General features: G+C 44.9%; 1 protein-coding gene across 13 annotated transcripts in view; it reads left to right on the forward strand.

The window, feature by feature from the left end:
- Positions 1-19203, forward strand: part of MYT1L (myelin transcription factor 1 like) — a 545798-nt gene that overhangs the window by 345403 nt on the left and 181192 nt on the right. For all 13 annotated transcript variants that reach the window (XM_054475542.2, XM_054475556.2, XM_063649009.1 and 10 more), the window contains 3 exons: positions 7096-7150; positions 7323-7356; positions 7650-7712. In XM_054475542.2, coding sequence (XP_054331517.1) covers positions 7096-7150; positions 7323-7356; positions 7650-7712 — 152 coding nt within the window. The remainder of the gene's footprint in view (positions 1-7095; positions 7151-7322; positions 7357-7649; positions 7713-19203) is intronic.

A 19203-nucleotide genomic window follows, 5' to 3' on the forward strand; every position in this document is an offset into this window, starting at 1 on the left:
TCTTGCCCTAAGAAATGGTGTAAACATTATTTGGCAGGCTATGTATCTGTAACTATTCTTTTGAAAGCATGGCCACCAGGCTCAAGCCACTCCCTGTCTGTGGAGAGGCAAGTCCAGAACCTCCCAGTGGTGGGAAGGAGTCTTCCAGAGGTTCCTCCAGGCCAAAGCAAGAGCACAGCCACGCATAGGTTTCTAACACCTGCTCTATGTTTTCCTCACTTGTAGCTGAATATCAGTTCCCAACTGGCGCCCTCCAGAACTTCTACCTAAGTGACCGGAATCAGGAGAAAGACTAAGACATGTTAGGGTAAAACTCAGTTTGATTTTATACACATTTGTAAACCTCTTTAGTACTTTACTATAAGGGGATTCATAACCAAAGAATGGGGGAGGGATGCTTTTTCTGTTTCAGTTTAGGGCAAGGTCATGTTTTATAGTATCTTCCTAAAGTGTTCTTGTATGCCACCTATTTGAAGCTTACTAAATACTTATCGACTAGTTCATAAAACAATTAGCTTTCAAATCTCATTCCAGTGAACTTCAAATATGCTATTTCCAATATTGTATTTCATTTTCTAAAAAGTGCTAACCTACAAAATCATCTAGATTTCTAAGTACAGAGGGATGGTTTTACCTTGTCTCACCCTAGAGACTGTCAGGATCAGCATACAGAGTGGCAGATACCATACAGGCATTAGCTGTATCTTCACTTTTTTTGCCAAGATAATTTTTATTTTCTCATTTTAATTTCTCTTGGCTTTGTTGGCATCAACCTTGCTGGGCCAAACAGGCACACATATTGTACACGGTGATGGGGTGAAAGGGACAGATCCAGGAATGTGGATCTCTTTCCTCAAGAAGATGGCTTCACTAATTGCTGTCTGCATCAATAAAAAATGGAAAGGAGGAAAAGGAAAAATTAGGAGCAGACAAGCCAAGCCTCTTTTTCCTGTTTTATATGCTTAATTTCTCCTTTTTATCCTATTAAGTTGAACAATGAAAATTTAAAAATTATAAACCATGATGTAATGAACTATAAACCCACTTATGTTTTCTAACTCTTTTGTGACCTGATAAAATGCTATCCTTTTAAAATATGAATATCAGATATAAATCCCAAATGTTAATGTATTTATGCTATATTAATTTCACTAAAAAGCAGAAAATATTGTCATATTTTGGAAAACAATTTTTAACTGTTGTCATTCTCTGTTTAAACATTTTTGAAGGATGACTAGAAAATATAAGTTCCGATTCTTGCTAATCTTCATAGATGTATTTTTAGGAGCCCAAACTTGCTGGAGTCAGAACTGAGACGTGGAGGTATTTTCTATGACATAGGGTTGTAGAAGGCTGACCAGCTCCCAGCTGCCTTGGAGAGAGTAATTCCTAGGAAGAAGTGCTCTTGGGAAAACACCTGGATATGGCTAGACATGCACACCTGCACTGCCTTCTGCCAGGACTTCCAGTTTCTCTTCAACATTCCTTCCCTGAGCCTTCCTTACCCCTCACAGAGGCTAGGACTGACCTCTGGCTCCTGCCCTCCCTCCCATCTCCTCCTCTTGATGGTGCTGACAAGCAGAGAATTGACCAAGCAAATTGAGCAGCAGGAGCTGAAAGGCAGGGTCCAGCTGGTTGGCAAAATGGAAATTGCCTCCTGGATAGGGGAGGAGTGACTGTGGCAGGGAGGGAAGCCTGGAGCTCAGGTTCTGGTGTCAAAATGGGAGCTGTCCGTAACCCAGCCTGCAGTCCAAGCCCCCATGTCCTGGTCCTGCAAGAGGACTCTGTCGGGGAAGGGAGAGCAGGTCCCTGTGGCTAGAGACTCGGGTTAGGTGGACCTTGCTGGTCTCTGGCAGACCTGGGACCCAAAGTGAGCTCCTCCTGGGTTCACAGTTGTGGCTTAATATGGAACTTGACATCAGAAAGCAGTCGCTAAGGACTCCAAGGGATTTAACTGAGTTTATGAAATTTTCATGCATTTAAAATATTAGTTCTTGGCCAGGCACGATGGCTCGCGCCTGTAATACCAGCACTTTGGGAGGCTGAGGCAGGCGGATCACGAGGTCAGGAGATTGAGACCATCCTGGCTAACACGGTGAAACCCCATCTCTACTAAAAGTACAAAAAATTAGCCAGGCGTGGTGGCGAGCGCCTGTAGTCCCAGCTACTCAGGAGGCTGAGGCAGGAGAGTGGCGTGAACCCAGGAGGCGGAGCTTTTAGTGAGCCGAGATCGCACCACTGCACTCCAGCCTGGGCCACAGAGCAAGACTCTGTCTCAAAAAAAAAAAAAAAAAAATTAGTTCTTGGCCAGGTACCATGGCTCACACCAGGGATCCCAGAACTTTGGAAGGCAGAGGCAGTAGGATCACTTGAGTCCAGGAGTTCAAGACCAGCCTGGGAAACAGTGAGATCCTGGCTCTACAAATAATTGAAAAGATTAGCCAGGCATGGTGGCACACACCTGTAGTCCAGCCACTCTGGAAGTGGAGTTTGAGGCTGCGGCAAGCTATGATTGTGCCACTGTACTCCAGCCTGGGTGACAAAGTGATAACCTGCCCCTAAATATATGTATCAAATATATATACATTATAATCTCTTCACTGAGGCTCAGCTTGAGGAAAGCGTCCCTTTTATTGGAAGGAAAAGAGAAGGAAGCTCATAGAAATAAAATAAATCCTGAGTCCAGATGTAAAGTTTTCATATTAGGAAATAATTCACCTGCTCTCTCTCCACGAATCACTCCTGACAGCTTTATTGGCTCAAAATAGATTCCTTAAATTCAAGACTTTTCTTTAAGTATAAAACAAATTTTAAATCTTCTTAGAAAACATCCTTATTTTAAAAATAAATATTAGACTTCAAAATAAAAAGAATTATGGCTAAAGTGGAGTTTTAAGGGTGATTTTCTAAATGTAAATTGCTGGAGAGGTAATCAGAAACCCAAGCAGTGATAACTGAGGTGAACTTTCTCCAGTTCCAAGGAAGATCAGAGCTGATGTCTTAGAAAACGCAACTGAGCCGTTCACAGGTTCACTAAGTGAAGCTCGCAGTTCCGGCCCTGGGACCACCAGAAGAATGAATTCAAATGAACGGTTTAAACGCCTGAGGCTGCCAATGACAGTCGCCAGTGGTGGGCAGGCCCTGGGTGGAAGCAAGCCCAAGCATTCTTTTCAGGAGCGTAGGAGAGACAGGCAGGGCAGGATGGAGGGGCCGCGGAGTCCTGAAGAAATAAAGTGCAAGAGCGCCGGCAAGGGCCAGCTGCCTTAGGACCACACACCATCAGGTGCACGCATTAGAAAATGAAAACCTCCTGGCATTTCAGACCATACGTTTTATGCTTTCTGCTTAATTTGAATCTTTCTGGCAATTGGCACTTATTAAACAGCTATGTAAATGTAAAATTTAAAACAGTTTTTGAAACCCTTCAGATTTGGGTTTCATTGGCTGAAAGGGAAAGAAAGGGGAACCCCATCTGTTTGGTGTCTGCTCCATGTGGGGTGCTGTGCTCGGCATCTTTCATAAATTATCTCCTGTAATGCTCATAGCAAAGGCCCTTGTTCAGCAGAGGAAAACACACTGTAGAGCCACCATAATCCAAGCAGAATTGCACTGGAAGGAACCTATGGAGGAGGGAACAGAGAGTCTGACCCAACTGTGGCAGGAATTTCACATTCAGCAAGAGGAATATTTTAGTGTAGGGAGGGAATATGATTTATTTAATAACTGATTACTGGAAGAATTAGCTATCTGACTGGAAAAAAAATAAGTTTGCCCCTATATGCATAAAAAATACTGAAAGGATGAAGAATTTAATTGTAAAAATAAAACAATTCTTATCCTTATCCAACCATATGAGCAGTTAGCTAATAAGGCCAAGTTTTTCTATTTAATGCCCACAAAGGAAAACTAGCTTTACTGCACTTTTGCTCACAGGTTCTCCCCTAAACTACAGCCAGAGAAATTGTAAATGCGAGTTTATTCACAAGATGCTGGATAAGGGTAAGCAAGCTGGGTGATCACTGAGTGTGACTGGCCCCTGTTCTGCTGGAAACTTTGAGAATTCTGTGCCCTACTGAAGGGAGCTCATAGCCAAGCTCGGAGTGTGTCTCTCCCACCCCAGCCCCAGCTTTGTCTCTCCTGGAACACACCTGTCTCTCCAAGCCTTTGGGTCTTTACACGTCCTGTTCCCTCTGTGAGGAATACACCCTCACTACAGTTTTTCTTTTTAACCTGAAACATCCAGTTAACTTTCAACATTCAGCCCAAATATCAGTTCCTCCAGGAAATTTCTTTCTTCTTCCTAATCCTCATCCAATGGGATGATGGAATGGAATCCATGGAATCCAATGGAAGCCTCATCCAAGCTTCCACTACAACCCCTGGAGAATGTTTCTCAACTTATAGGCCTTCATTAAATGTTTTAATTCAATTTTGAATTCCTTAAAGAATACGATTTTGCCCCATTATCTCTGCATCCCCAGTCCTGTGACAAGGGCAGGGGACCCTGGGAAATGCCATTTCTCATGGATGTGAATGGCCTGTGACAACGGCAGGGGACCCTGGGGAACGCCCTTTCTCGTGGATGTGAATGGCCTGTGACAAGGGCAGGGGACCCCGGGAGATGCCCTTTCTCGTGGATGTGAATGGCGTTTTCGCCATTGCTTTAGGCTTCTTGACTCTCAGTTCATCTCTGCCTCATGTCACTTTGGCCCTAGATCGCTTTGCTAGAATTTTCTGGTGTTTTGAAGTGTTTTCATGTTGAATAGCAATTTCAGAGCATTGATGTGTTACTCATGGTGCTATTTATTTAAATGTCAAATCCACGTGATGCGGCCACAGAGTTTCATATCCCAGGCATATCTTTAAATCACAGGAAAGGGCAGAAAATCCAAAAGCTGCCTGATGAGCCATTGTGTTGTGTGGATTCTTCCATCAGAAAGTTTTTTAAACCTATTTCTTTCTTTCCCGGACAATTATGTTCCCGAATTGGCTGACGATGGGACTAAGCCACAGATGCTGTTGAGGCCACTGCCCAAGCCCTTTCTTCTTAGGCGACTGCCGGTCTCCTCCCAGCTTGCTCCCAACTGCACTGCCTGCCCCCTCCATGCCTTCTCTCAAGCTGCCGCTAACTTGTTTTTTTTCTAAAACATGTTTGCAACTCGTCCTCCCCATGCTCAAGAAAGGCCAGCAGCTGTCTATTCAGCTGGACCAGTGGGGCCTCCCAGGACATCCCTTCCAACTCTGCACGTGGCCCTGGCTCAGGCCCGTCATCTGCACCATCTGACATCGTCTTTCCAACATTCCACTTCAGGCACCTCCTTGACCTGTAGCATTCCCAGCAAATGGACTCATTCATTCATTCATTCACTCAATAACTGTATATCAAGCCTCTAGATGCAAGTCATAGAGACAGTCTCTTTTCCTTCCTTTCACACCTACACAAACAATTCTCATGGATCACAGCTTTCCCCGAGCATCTTTCCTCGGCTTCCACTTCCCATTGGCCCCTCCTTTGCTGAAGTTCTTGTTTTCATATTAAATCTGGCACATCATTATATCTGTTCATAGATATAGCCCATTAAGAGATTTTTAAGCTCATTAAATGAGTTTATGTTTTTATTACATGTATGTTTTTATCCCCGATACCATAATACTCATCCATAGTATTCATCAATAAATAGCTGCTGGTTAGTTGATATAAACATTAAATCAGGCACTGTCCATGTGGATTTCTGATGCCTTTCATACTGTATCTGTTGAGTTGTGCGTTGCTAGTTTATTTTAGCGGCAGATCTACCCTGTTCTTCTCTTGAGTGTGCCTTGAATAGAGCCACAGGCATCTAATGAGTCTTCTTCACTCAGTCCCGATGTTCTTCCTCTAAACCATGGAGGAAGTGGCTTTGGTGTGCCCTGTGAGCCAGTGTAGAGGCCATTCAGTGGGGCTCTGGCCAGCTTCTATTGCTCATCTCTTCTTAGCTCCCCTGTCGTCTTGAGTAGAGTTCTCCTACTATCCAGTTTGCCATGTGCAAACACTTCCCATACTGTGGGAATGTTTGGTGAACAAACGTACTAGTATATATTTACCACGCAACAGCATGCTCCTGAGGCTTAGCGGTAACAAAGACAGACATGTGATTTTTGGTCCTTACTCCAAAACCTTCTACTCAAACGATCTTGGGTAACTCAGGTGGTCTGAATTTTAGTTTTCTCATGTATTAAATAGGTATAATAAAAATACTTTCCTTACAAAATTGTTGTGAAGATCCCACAAAGTAATATATAAAAGCATTTGTAATGTCTCAAATATAAGATGTGTCAGTTCCTATGAGTGGAAGGTCTAGATGCCTCAAAGGAAACCAAGCAATTTCAATAAGTGTGGAGGACAATTGCATTCCAGGAACTAAACAACATTGAGAGCACGCCCCTGATGGTAAAACATGTTCTTCCACTATACCTACAGCCTCTTGTCTTAACTGCTTAATCAGATTAAAACTTTCAGTTACAGGGAGAATCTAAATATTATATATATATATATGTGTGTGTGTATATATATAGATATAAAGTATATATTATATATAATGTATATATAATATTTAGATTCTCCTTGTAACTGAAAGGTATATATATACAAATATATATGTTATATATATAAATATTTGTTTTTATATATACATAAGATATATAAAAATACATATATATTATATATGTTTACCTTCTTATAAGCCTAATGGCGTTATATTCTTAGTACAAAGTACAACTCAGAAGCACACAGATGTGTCTCCATCAAATTCTTGAAAAAAGAGTAAATAGATGGTACTTCAAGATTCATCAAAATCTACCCCGTTATAGAGGGCAAGGGCCTCCTGATTAAATGTTCCCTACAAGGTTAAGGTCTGTTTATAATTGTTTGAGTAATACATTTAGATTGCCTGACCCTGGTCTTACCCACCCCCTGCCCTTGTAGAGGGCTTCCCTTCATGGAGTGAAACAGGATTAAAGCCCCATCAATAGAATGCCAGGGAGAGCAAGCCGCCCCTGCAGGGCTGGCCTGCACAGGCAGGATAAGCACATTGATGGCTGTTAATCTATCCCCAGATGGAGGTGGACACCGAGGAGAAGCGGCATCGCACGCGGTCCAAAGGGGTTCGAGGTACGTCCGCGCTTCCCTGCATCCTGAGGCCGGCTCAGGGTCACCTTCATCCTGCAGAACCGAGGTCGATTCATGCTGACCCCACTTTCATGCCACCCTTTTGGTAATTTTCTGTGGAAGAGGGGCGCTTGTGTTAGATGGTAAATTTTTATCTATTTCCATCTCTCTGCAGTTCCCGTGGAACCAGCCATACAAGAGCTGTTCAGGTTAGTGCCATGTGGGTAAAATGCATCCCCATTAGCAGTTTGGAAAATTCACGCCTTCTAATGGGCACACTGTACTTTCGAGCTCATCGGCAGCTTGCTCACGCCCTGCTGCACTGATGAAATTAATTCCCCTGAGACTTGCTTGTAAAAAGCCTCCCCGAATTTCCCCCTCCTTTGGATTGTGTGATTTCTCTCCTCTGTCTGAGCCGCCCTCCTTCTCTCTGCTGCCACGGAAGCTTTCCGTCTCACCTGCCTGCCTGCGGCACCGTGTAATCCATTCTTTCCTGTTGCAGCTGTCCCACCCCTGGCTGTGATGGCAGTGGTCATGTCAGTGGCAAATATGCAAGACACAGAAGGTAATGCCTGCATTTTTTTTTCCACAATGTGCTGTCTAAAGTGACTTATTTGGGGACCCAGTCCTGATGATGAACTGTGTGAGCAGGTGTTCTTGGAAAGCAATACACATTATGCCTTCTTTTTCTTCTCTCACTGGAACTCAGTCTTTGTCTCTTGAAAGGGTTCTCAAAACATAAGCCGTTCTATCTCGTGGGCAGAATAGGTGACACTCCTTAGGATGACCCAAATTCAGGCCAGCCTTAAGCTCATGTTCCCATCTGCATATGTGGTGCTCAGCACACAGCCACCAAAGAGCTTCCCACTGCTTACCGAGGAGTCCTATTTCTCCTTCCTCACGTCCTCATTCTGGGAGTGGCAGGATGGTAAACAATGAACGGTCAATTGAAATGTGACCTGCTGACCTGTCTGTAGACTCCATTTCCAGCATTTAACGGGGTTCATCCTGGGAAACTAAGCCCATTCTTACATCTGGGCGGCTGCAGGGTGAGGTCAGGTCAAGTGAAGGCCAGGGCATATCAAGCTTGCAAGACTTTGGAACTGCAGTGATTACGTTAATCTTGTAAACATCGGCATCTCAGGTCTGTGACAGGGATGGGTGTGGAAAACCTTTAGAAACTAAGGGGGAAGGTGACGATTGCTCAAAATGTATCATGGCAGAATTATATGTTACATGCCCATGGCTGACTGTCAGGTACACATCAGTCCTTTAGATGTTTTTCTGGTAAGCGTTTTTTCCCTAAGCTATTCATGAAGACGTGTCTTTCAATAGAAAGGTTTCAATTATAATGAGGTAAAAGAGTGTACAGGCTAAAATATGTTTTACTTTTACAAATTAGATTGCAAAGACCAAGGTCATTCCAGCCTAACAAACCCTCAGTGAGCAGACCCGGGTCACAAAACTGATTCTAAAGCAGGTGCATCTGCAGCATATCTGGGAGGCCTCTCCTCATGGCCTTGCATTTCATTTTCTTTTTAGTGAAACATTAACTTATGAGTGACATCAGACAATTATTTTGATTGTTCATTAGTAAAATCAAAGGAAAAATTACAAACTACTCCCAAATTCCCATGCTAGCATTTGTGGAGGCCAGAATGTCTAATGAGAGCCCCCATGAAATGATTGTCTGACTTCCTCTGTTACAGACCAAAGGAATTGTGGGCTATTTTTCAGATAATTTTGCAATTTCAATTACTAAATTTAGTCAATTACATTATGATTGTTATTGTATAAAATAGTAAATTATTGAATTACATAATTGAAATAAGTAGTTTACTTAAAGTATTATTTTATGAAGAAATATATATGTCAGCACTCAATCTAAAAGTCTAAAATACTGCATTGTTTATGTTTTCAAAAGAAGTTAGTCACCCATAAGAAAAATTCATTTTCCCCTAATCATCTCTTCATTAGTCCATAGTTAAACTTTATCACACTGTTATATAAAAATTAAATTTGGCTAAAAAGTTTCTTAAAATGTTTATTCTAATTTTTATGTGTACATAGTAGGTGTATATACTTAGGGGGTACATGAGATATTTTGACACAGGCATACAATTTGAAATAATCACATCGTGAAAGATGGAATCTTCATCCCCTCAAGCATTTATCCTTTGTGTTACAAACAATCTAAATATCCTCTTTTACGTATTTTTAAAGGTACAATTATAAAAAGTTGTAATGAGCTGTGAGCTAGATATAATTTTATAGCCATAGTTTTGCAGGAAAAATCATGACGTTTCCAAATAATTTCAAGCATTCGTATGCTTAACCAAGGTGCATTCCACTAAGAAATGAATTGATGTGTCCCATGTAATGTGTGTGTGGATCTGTTCATGAGATCTCTTTCCCTGCTTCAGAAATGCTCCCTAGAGTTTGATTTGAAAACAAGTTGGGCTTTTCCTTCCTTCGGAGACTTGCCGCTGACTCATTAGTGCAGAAGTGCCTGAGTCACAGAGGAACCCATTCGCTGGGATGTTAGGGAGGAGTCATGGAAGCTCTCAGGCCAAGAGCTGTTTCCAATAAACTTTTTAGTAGAGGTGGGGTTTCACCATGTTGGCCAGGGTGCTCTTGAACTCCTGGCCTCAAGTGATCCACCCGCCTCAGCCTCCCAAAATGCTGGAATCACAGGTGCATGCCACCACGCCCGGATCATTTTTGTATTTTTAGTAGAGATGGGGTTTCACCATGTTGGCCAGGATGGTCTCGAACTCCTGACTTCAAGTGATCTGCCCGCCTCGGCCCCCCAAAATGCTGGGATTACAGGCATGAGCCATCACGCCCAGCCTGCCATTTAGTCTTTAATTTTCAACACAGGAGATTTTTAAGGAAATCAAATGTTTCTCACAATTGTTGTTTACAATTTTATTGCTTCGTAGGACAGACACTGTGGTAGTTTCTGGGGGCCATGTGTCACCCTCTCTGCCACAGCTGCGGGATCTGCTGTGGGTCTCAGAAAGCTGTGGGATCTGGCGGTGGGAGCTGGCGGTCTGCTTGGTGAGCCACGCCTCCTCAGTGGTGTTCTGGGTCTCTTTGAAAGCGGCTGGAGTGGATTTTTTTTTAGTGTGATTGTTGTATAGTTATGGGCTTGTACGAAATTGAGAATAGAGGAGAATCAACCAGTGCTTAATACCTGGGAAAGAAAATAATTTTAAAAAGGAGTTTATGATTTAAAACTCTGGTTAAAATTTTTTGGTAGGAGTAAGGTTATAATATTTATTTTATTGGATGTTCTACATTAATTTCCAAATGCTGTCTTTGAACAAAAGATAATCTCTGTAGTTATTTACTGGTATTAATAGTTTATGAAGAATTTGAAATAACTGATAAGCCTATGTACAACTACAATGGTAAACCTTAAATCAAAATATAAATTTGGAACAACATAAGGAAAATGATCACCTAATTTTACTGAAAACGCAGGATACATCGGGGGTCTTAATGTGGTGTTACATTTTGTTCTGGGTCTCTTGGCTACCAAGGCACCAGTGAGAAAGGCAAAGGACAGAGTTCCAGGATCTGATGAAAGCATTAAGTCAGCTCCTTAGAGACGCAGACACTCTTGGCACCGAAGGAAAACGGTTTCAGTTTCCACACATTGCCCAGCAGGGATCCAGGCTTACTCAACATTTTTGGGCCCTGATACAGATCATCAGGGCCAGGCCTCCTAGGAAGCTAACAAATATGACAAATATTTATCTTCAGAAGTGTCATTATTAGCCAGTCACCTGAATTTGCCTTTTGCTTTTACCAACTGAGGTTTTTGTCTTATGATATTAGCATATAAATGACAAAAACATGGTGAATTTTATAAGCAGGGCTAGAAGTGATTCTTACAACACGAGTCAGCGTGCTCACATGGTCTTTTCTGCACACGGTCACCTGTGTTTCTGCGCCCATCATTAAATGGCTGCACATGTGGCTCAGTCCATTCGGCTGCTCCGAGCACCTCCATGTTCCCCACACCACACTCAGAGGTGGCCAGGGGCACTGGTGCCTCAAACCTGGTGTCCAACCACCAAGCTCACAAAGCAAACCTCAGTCATCCTAAGTGAGTTTCCCAAGATTTAGTTTCGGTCCCCAAGATCAAGGAAGAGTAATTCCCTGTGTTACAGTCTCCCAACTGTGCAAGCCAGCCTGGTGTGGCCTCCAGGCATTTAAAACATGGAAGACAGAAGCTGTCCCAATGTACCGTCCGCTATTGTTTTGTGGATAGATGGTAGGAAAACAGTGGCCTACTAGGAAGTCACCAACCTTGACATTGAGGAAGCTGCTGCATATTCTTCTCCTCACCCTCGTGGCAGTTTGCTGGCCGGGAAGGCCCCGTGGAGATAAGTGGGGTGAATCTGCCAAAGTGCATGGTTTGAGCAATGCTGCATCGGTGTAGGAGGCCTGGGGAGCTGCATCTGCTGCTACTGAGCTCATTGCTTAATGCAGACACCTGAGCAGAGGAAGCATCACAGGGTGAGGCCTGGAGGCTCAGCATTTCCTGGCAGCATACTCACACCAAAGCCTGCTATCTCCTGAAGGGCGGGGACATGTTGAAAGAAACCACACCTTCCTCTCTGTCTGTGTAGGTGATTGTTTAGTGGGGCTCAAGTACCTGCTAAAGAGACGTTATTCATCCAGAATATTTCATGAACTGATGCTGGCATTCCAGCTAAAATATCACATGTCAACATGTCTGCAATAATCTATTTTTGAACATTTGACTAAGATGAAAAATTCTAGTGCCTTATATTCATAGATTTTTTTTCTTTTGCTTTCCATGTTGATATAAAATACTGTTTGTGTTAAAAACAAAGTGCAAGTTGGTGGTTAGAATGGAATCTATAGAAATGAAATCTAATCATCAAAATATGGTCAACTTGCTGTTCTGAAATCCCTTTTCCTAAAATTTCCCAATAAAAATTAGAAATAGGAATAATCAAAATTTGTTAATATTATTACAGATTAATATTAACTGATTACAGAAATTTGAATTTTAGCATTCCTTGCAACAGTGATACACATGCTAAGACATTTGGAATGAATTGGACATACTTATTTCCAAATGGTGATTTTTGTATAAGCTGCCAATTCACCAGAGAGAGAGAGAGAGGAAATTCCTAGGAAGGCCTCGTTCCTCACACGTCTGTTTTGTGATCCCTCTGAATTTATTTCTGAAATTTAATGGATTTTATTCCCATGTAGCCTTCACTGGACTGTTTTAATTATTTGTTTGTTGAACTTAGGGTTCTGACCCTGCAATTTGGCGTCAGGGTCTTTGTACACTCGATAAACACCCAAAAGTTAGGTGATGGGTATTGGTAGTACATTCAAATCCTTCCCAACGTAGGGTACACTGAGTCAAATCATTTCATTTGAAACTTAAAAATTAAAATCTCCAAGTGATGGCTTTTCCTTTTCATTAGAACATGACTGGGGTCCCTCTGGCTTGCGGCTCACACCCTCTCTCAGACCCCCTCTTCATTCCGCACGCCTCTCGCCTGCCGGTGTGGGTGCCGGGGCACAGCGTGGTGAATGATTGCCTGTCTTCACAGGAGGCTGTTCTGGAGCTAAAGTCAAGGGCTTGCTTCCTGATGTATGCACGCCTCATTTGGAGTCTGCCAACAGCCTAGGGGCTGTATTATTCATGCCTTGACAGAGAGCACTCACTAAAAGCCCTGGAACAGAGCCAGGTGCTGGCTGAGAGATGTGGAGCATTGCAACTTGCAACTGAGAGGAGCATCTATAATCCAAAAATAAATAAAGAAGAACCAGAGAGGAAGACAGAGAGAAAAATAGGAGTTCCTATATCTTCCCTTTACTGGTTTCACATAGATAGAAATTTCATTTGCATTAAAATAAAATATCCTAAAAATAATTGCATTTTTTTTCTAACCAGCTTGAAAGTTTAACACAATTTTCCACATTTAATTGCAAAACTGATTTTAATTAGTAAGGCCCTGCATGTGAAAAATGAAGATCCACTTGGGTGAGTGGAATACATTGCAGTGTCTGCTGAATGCTCTAATTAACGTGCGGCTGCTGTACAATGGGGTACACTGTGGGATATTTATGAAAAATTCTGTGCACGCAGCCTCTAAACCAGGCTCTCTGTGCTTTACTCCATGAATCTGTGAGCATAAATAGCTCTCCTTCATTCTTTATGAGACATCATTGTGTACGCCTCACCCCCACCGCCCCCGCCCCCGCCCCCGTAAGCTTTATGCATGCCCGTCCTTTTACTATTCGTCACTGATATTATAAATCAGAAGGTAGGGCATGCATATTATAACATTAGTTTGATAGCATGGCACAGTAGTTGCACATGGAGTCAAGATTTTGAGGTCTAGGGGTTTACTTGGGTGAAGAAGGGAATCAAACAGGTGACGTCCAGGCTTGCTGTTGCTCAGAGGCCTGAGCACCCATAGGATTTGCAGACACAAAATTCAGGCCTCCTCTTTTGTTTTTTGAGATGGAGTCTCGCTCTGTCTCCCAGGCTGGAGTTCAGTGGTGTGATCTCAGCTCACTGCAACTTCCACCTCCCAGGTTCAAGCAATTCTCCTGCCTCAGCCTCCTGAGTAGCTGGGACTACAGGCGCGTGCCACCACACCCAGCTAATTTTTGTATTTTTAGTAGAGTTGGGATTTCACCATGTTGGCCAGGTTGGTCTCGAACTCCTGACCTCAGGTGATCTGCCTGCCTCAGCCTCCCAAAGTGCTGGGATTACAAGCGTGAGCCACTGTGCCCGGCCCAAAGCCTTCTCTTTTGGATGGTGGTTGCAGTCAACCTTTATTGTCACAGTGTCTTCTATGTACAAAATGAATACCTGGCCATCATCCTAAAGAAAGTAGTTTGCCTGGTGCCCATCTATAGTGCGTCAGCCCCAGGAGACACACCTCTGGACATGGCCTGCGTTGTTGTGTTGTGAATGCAACATGATTAATTCGGTGGATTTAATACATGCAAAGCATGTAATGCATCTTAGAGCATGATTTTATTTATTTAATTTTTTTAAAGGGACAGTCTTACCCTGTCCCCCAGGCTGGAGTGCAGTGGCCTGATCATAGCTCACTGCAGCCTAGAACTCCCGGGTTAAATTGATCCTCCCACCTCAGCCTCTCAGAGTGCTGGGCTTACAGCATATTTTTGATGTTTGGTAAAGGAGATATATTTTTTAAATAATTCCAATTCAAGGAGAAGGAACATAGTTATTTTCAGATAGGGCACTGAAAACAATAAGTATACTGATGAACAGTCTGTAATGTATATGACCTGTATTGGTCGAGCCTTGATTTCACAATTATAATCTTGTTCTGATCTCTTGAACTAATAATTAAAAATATATGCAATTTGGGAACTTGGGAACATCAACAGAATACACAGCAGAAATTCGCATGCAGTACAGCTGTTGTCTGAGGTTTACCCACCGAAACGCCACAGTTCAGTTCTCACCACCCTCATCCATGTGGGGATTCTAGAAAAGGCAGGGCAGCTGCTATGGAGATCTTGAAGTGTGGAGAGAGGGAGTCCTGATGTGACAGTGGCCCAGCTGTGCAATTCCCAGCAGCCACAGAGCACAACCACAGAGCCCCCGGGAACCCTGAGCCAGCTCTCTGCCCTGTGTGCCTGGAGCCTCTGCCGACAAAGGATGCCCCTCTCATGGACACCATGAGCTCCTCGGTGGAGATCTCTGTCCACTGCATCTACTCAGGGGTGTGCACCCCACTCATTAGAGAAGCAAGGATGGCTGGCGAGACGGGGGCCAGGGCTGAAAGTGTGAGAGTCCTCTCACCACACCCATCTAAGCTGGCTCAGAAGACTATCCTGGGTACAGGGAGGGCTTGGAATCTGCACTCACGGCAAATACTTCTGGAATAGCCAGGTTCATGAGCATCGCTGGGACCCGGCTCTTTGAGTCCCTGTCTGGGGCTGTCCACCTGCTCTTATCACCAGTGTCACTCACAGGCACAGCTTGAGGAGAGCGGGCAGTAACCATGAGGACCCTCCTGAAGTCCGGCTCTGGGAGGTGGATGTTTCTTCTGTCCCCTCTGGCCTGCCCCAAAGAGAACAGTGCTTTCAGGGTTAGACCCCAAAATAGGACTGAAACGCCAATTTCCATATTCTCTTCCTGCCAAAATTAGTAAAGATTTAGAGGAAAGAAACAATCCCCTGGTCATAACGTCGCTTTAATAAGATACTGGTGTTTTCATCTGGAAGATTCTGTGTGACTTAGGATGCTGCTGGCTGCAGTACCTGGAAACCCACCTCAAACTGGCCTAGACAACACCGAATCACTGTCTTTCCTGAACTGGGCGTTGAGAGGAAGTGCCGAGGATGACTTAACTCAGGCCTTCTGCTCCATCCTCCTGCACCTCCTGCTGCATTCACCTCTGTTGTGGGAGAAGGCTGTGGCCACTCCTGGCCGGACAGATGCCCTCAGTGTCCAGAGAGGGCTGCAGGAAGGCCTTTCTAGAAGCTCCCTGAAGAGAAGAGGATTTACAGAGATACCAACAACCAGGGTCCCACGGCCATTCCTGAGTGCCACTGAAAAGCAAGTCAGACATCCTCAGAACCTTTAAGCCCCCTCCGGAGTGGGAGGCGGGGCCGCCTTCCCAGAGCCAGGGTTCCCCAAGTGGAGTTCCCTGATCCAGAACATCAGCGTCACCTGGGACCTGCTAAGTGAGAAGCTAAGGCTGGGACCGGCAATCTGGGTTTTAGCCACGCCTCCAGAGGGTTGATTCTGATGCTCCCTGAGTTTGAGAATCGCGGCCAACAAACAGGCCCGGACTTCTAATAAGACAGCATTTTTAGATAATGGGAACAGGAGGAATTTATTCTGGGTGAGCAACTCACACACAGAGCCAATGGCATAGACAAATCTGAAGACCAGCACGCATTCTGCCTGCAGCTCACAGACCTGGGGTCCGCGTAACGGTGGTGGGGCGTTCCCACAGCTCCTCCCGCCCGCCCACATCCCCTGCTGGGGCCCAGCATCGCTGTAGTCCTGCTTCCAGTGCCTTTGCAGGGTGAGAAAAAGCCAGTGATGCTGGAGGGGGATTTCTAATCAGGGACTTCTGTTTCACTTCTGTTCACACCGTGGACTGATGTAGCTGGCAAGCAAGGCAGTATTTAAGAACAGTGCAGGAGGCTATATTTTTCTGAGGAAGGGACAGCCGCTTTGGAGTGGGGTGAGGATGTGGGGCAGCAGCTTCTCTGGACTCAGCCTGGCCTGCTCTGGGTTGCCCCAGAAGCACCTAGGGGGCCAGGCCTCTGCTGCACACGCAGGAGGGGCCCAGAGGCTCTGGGTCGCTCAGAGCCGCCCCCCGCCCACCTGCCATCCACATGTCGCCAGTGGACAGGATGGGGTCTGAGAGAGCAAGGCACTGTGGCCGCCTGGCTGTGTGTGCTGTGCAGCCTCTGCCTAAAGAGAGCTCAGTGAGGAGCCAACCACAAAGGCCTCTCAGCTGGAAGGGAATCTGGATGCGACCCAGAGACCCTGTAGGATCCTAGGGCCCTCTTTTACCCTTATTCAGAAAGGACTGCCTGGGGGCCTGGCAGGCTCTGTGTGAGCCTTCGCAAGCCTCTGGTTGCATCCTTAAGATAAACGCACCCTCCGTCTCCTGCTGAGGGAAACTGAGCTCCCCCTACATAATACAACAGATTTTAAAATTGTAATTCGGTAGCCACTCTGCAGGGCCGTGAGTATTATCTAATGCGCTACTTGACATCGCCAGACACACGCTTCCTATACAAGTGGATGCATTTCCTGAAACTCTAGGGAGGAGAGGAGGGGGAAAATGAACATCTTGGAAGAAATTTTATTCATAAATAATGCATAGCAATTCGGCGATGCCTGGATCACCTTGTTATTCCCTCCACCAATCCTGCGGCTTCGCACGCTTCTGAATGAAGTGCGGACGCTCTCTGGGGAGCCCGGGAGGGAAGCGGGCACGCCGAGAGGGCAGAGGGTAGTGAATCCTAATGGCTGCATTTATCGTCAGGAAGGCTGGGGAGTCCAGAGCTTTAGTCCAACCTCAACGGGGATAAGATCTGAGAGCAGAGAGTGCGGCGCTGCTGGAGGGGCCCAGCTGCGGGCCCTGGGTCTGGGCTTCCCTGAGCACCCTGGACACAGCCTCTTTGCCACTCCTTGCCAGGTGGGTGGAGTTGACTGTGTCCAGGAATGCAGACCTTGGGCCTCTCCCCTCTTTTCTGCCCCCTCCTCCCCTCCTGGGGTGCAGTGAGCAGGGAGCAGTGCAGGGGCCCGAGGAAGCTCCTCTCCTCCCAGGCTCCCTGAGGACACACAGACAGCAGGACTCTTCGCGGAAGTGGAGTCTAGGCTCCTGCCCTCCCCTGCAGGAGGCTCTTCTGCTGCCTCCTAATCCTGGTAATAACAGCGACTTCCCAGAAGGACTCGCTGTTCCCAGGCAGGGCCCGGGGCCTGCGGCCTCGCTGCACCTCGTCTCGCCTGCTGCAGCGAAACACACCCTCTTTGGCCAGAGGCCGCTCCCTCCCCCCGCCCGTCCTCTTCCACCCTGGAACGACCTTTTCTTCCTTCAGCTCCAGTCAGGCCCGACGTCCCTGCTGCAGCTGCGCAGAAAGCACTCATCACATTAGAATAAGGTGCACCTGCTTTGAGTGACTAATGAACTGAACTTTCCCTGAGGCCAGTATGGTTTTGGCAGAGAAGCTTCTTAAATTAACCCAAATTGATTTCTAATAAAGGAGGAAAGGGGGAGGATGTGAAGGCGCAGCAAAGGAGATTCCGGGGCTGAACCAGTGACTCAGGGCCCTTTAGCACGCGTTCACCCCGGGCCGTCTCCCAGAGGGCGCATCCGGGTACATCCCCAGATGCAGGGAACCCTGAAGGCCGGCAGGCCAGGTGGGCACTGCCCCGGGTTCTCAGCCCCACTCACAGCACAGGCCTCATAGGGAAGAGGTCACCAACCGTGGGGCTTTTCAATATTTGAAACATGTTAGAACCTGAAAAGCTAAAAAGGAGTTTGCTTCTTAAATGTTCTTCACTGATTCTCCCAGAGGATATTATTGACAATAGAAACCAAAAGAAATCCATTGGCTCAAAGACTGCTGAGGACTAAAGTGAGGACTAGAAATGATAAAAGAACCCATAATGCAGATGACAGCCTGTTATTAGTACCTATTCTGTCAGAATTCATCCGTGTAACCAAAAGCCACTAATACCCCCAAAACTATGAAATAAAATTAATTTTAAAAAAGAATAAAAAGTTACTGGTGGTCATTGCTTCCCAATATCAACACATCTGGCTAAAAAGTGAGAAAAAAATTATATCTATTGTTTCAAAGTCACAATGTGCCGTTCGTCCGGTACATTGGTAACCACTGCTAGATTTTTCCTCTGATTTTTTAAGACAGTTTTGCTCTTCTTTTCTGAATTAGTCTCATATGAGCGACGTAAATTTTTTTGTATTTTGTATTCTTTTTTTTCACTTAACATTATAACATGAGCTTATTTCCAAATAGCCATTAAATGTTTTAGTTGTAATTTTCATGGCTGGCTTTCATCCTGTGGCTGGAATGTTATTTCTGCGATTCTTTTATTGTTCAAATGTATTTAGTTTTCATAAAACGTCTCCATATTGTGCATAAAGTGGGAAAAGTTTCTTTGCAGACAATGTTTATGTCTTTTTGTTTCTTCCCTGGGATGAATGACCAGGAGGAGAATTGCTGGGGTGAGGGAGGGGAGGGCATGGAGGGTTCTGTTTCCAGAAGAGCCTCTCTCCAGGAAGATCAGACCTGTTTACACCCCCACCAATGGAATCAAAGGATGTCCCTGTTATCCTACTGTAGATCATAGAGAATATAACGATTTTCAAATTGCTTCCTTCTTATTCAAAAACAGAATTGTCTTGTTTTTAAAACGATCGCTTTTAAAGGAGTGATCATTATATTTAACAATGCCTTTGCTAGAAAATTCTGGAAGTAAGAGTGGTGAGTAAGTCAAGCGATGCCCATTTCTTCCTGCAAAT

The sequence above is a fragment of the Pongo pygmaeus genome, chromosome 12, assembly GCF_028885625.2.
Source record: "Pongo pygmaeus isolate AG05252 chromosome 12, NHGRI_mPonPyg2-v2.0_pri, whole genome shotgun sequence".
NCBI lineage: Eukaryota > Metazoa > Chordata > Mammalia > Primates > Hominidae > Pongo > Pongo pygmaeus.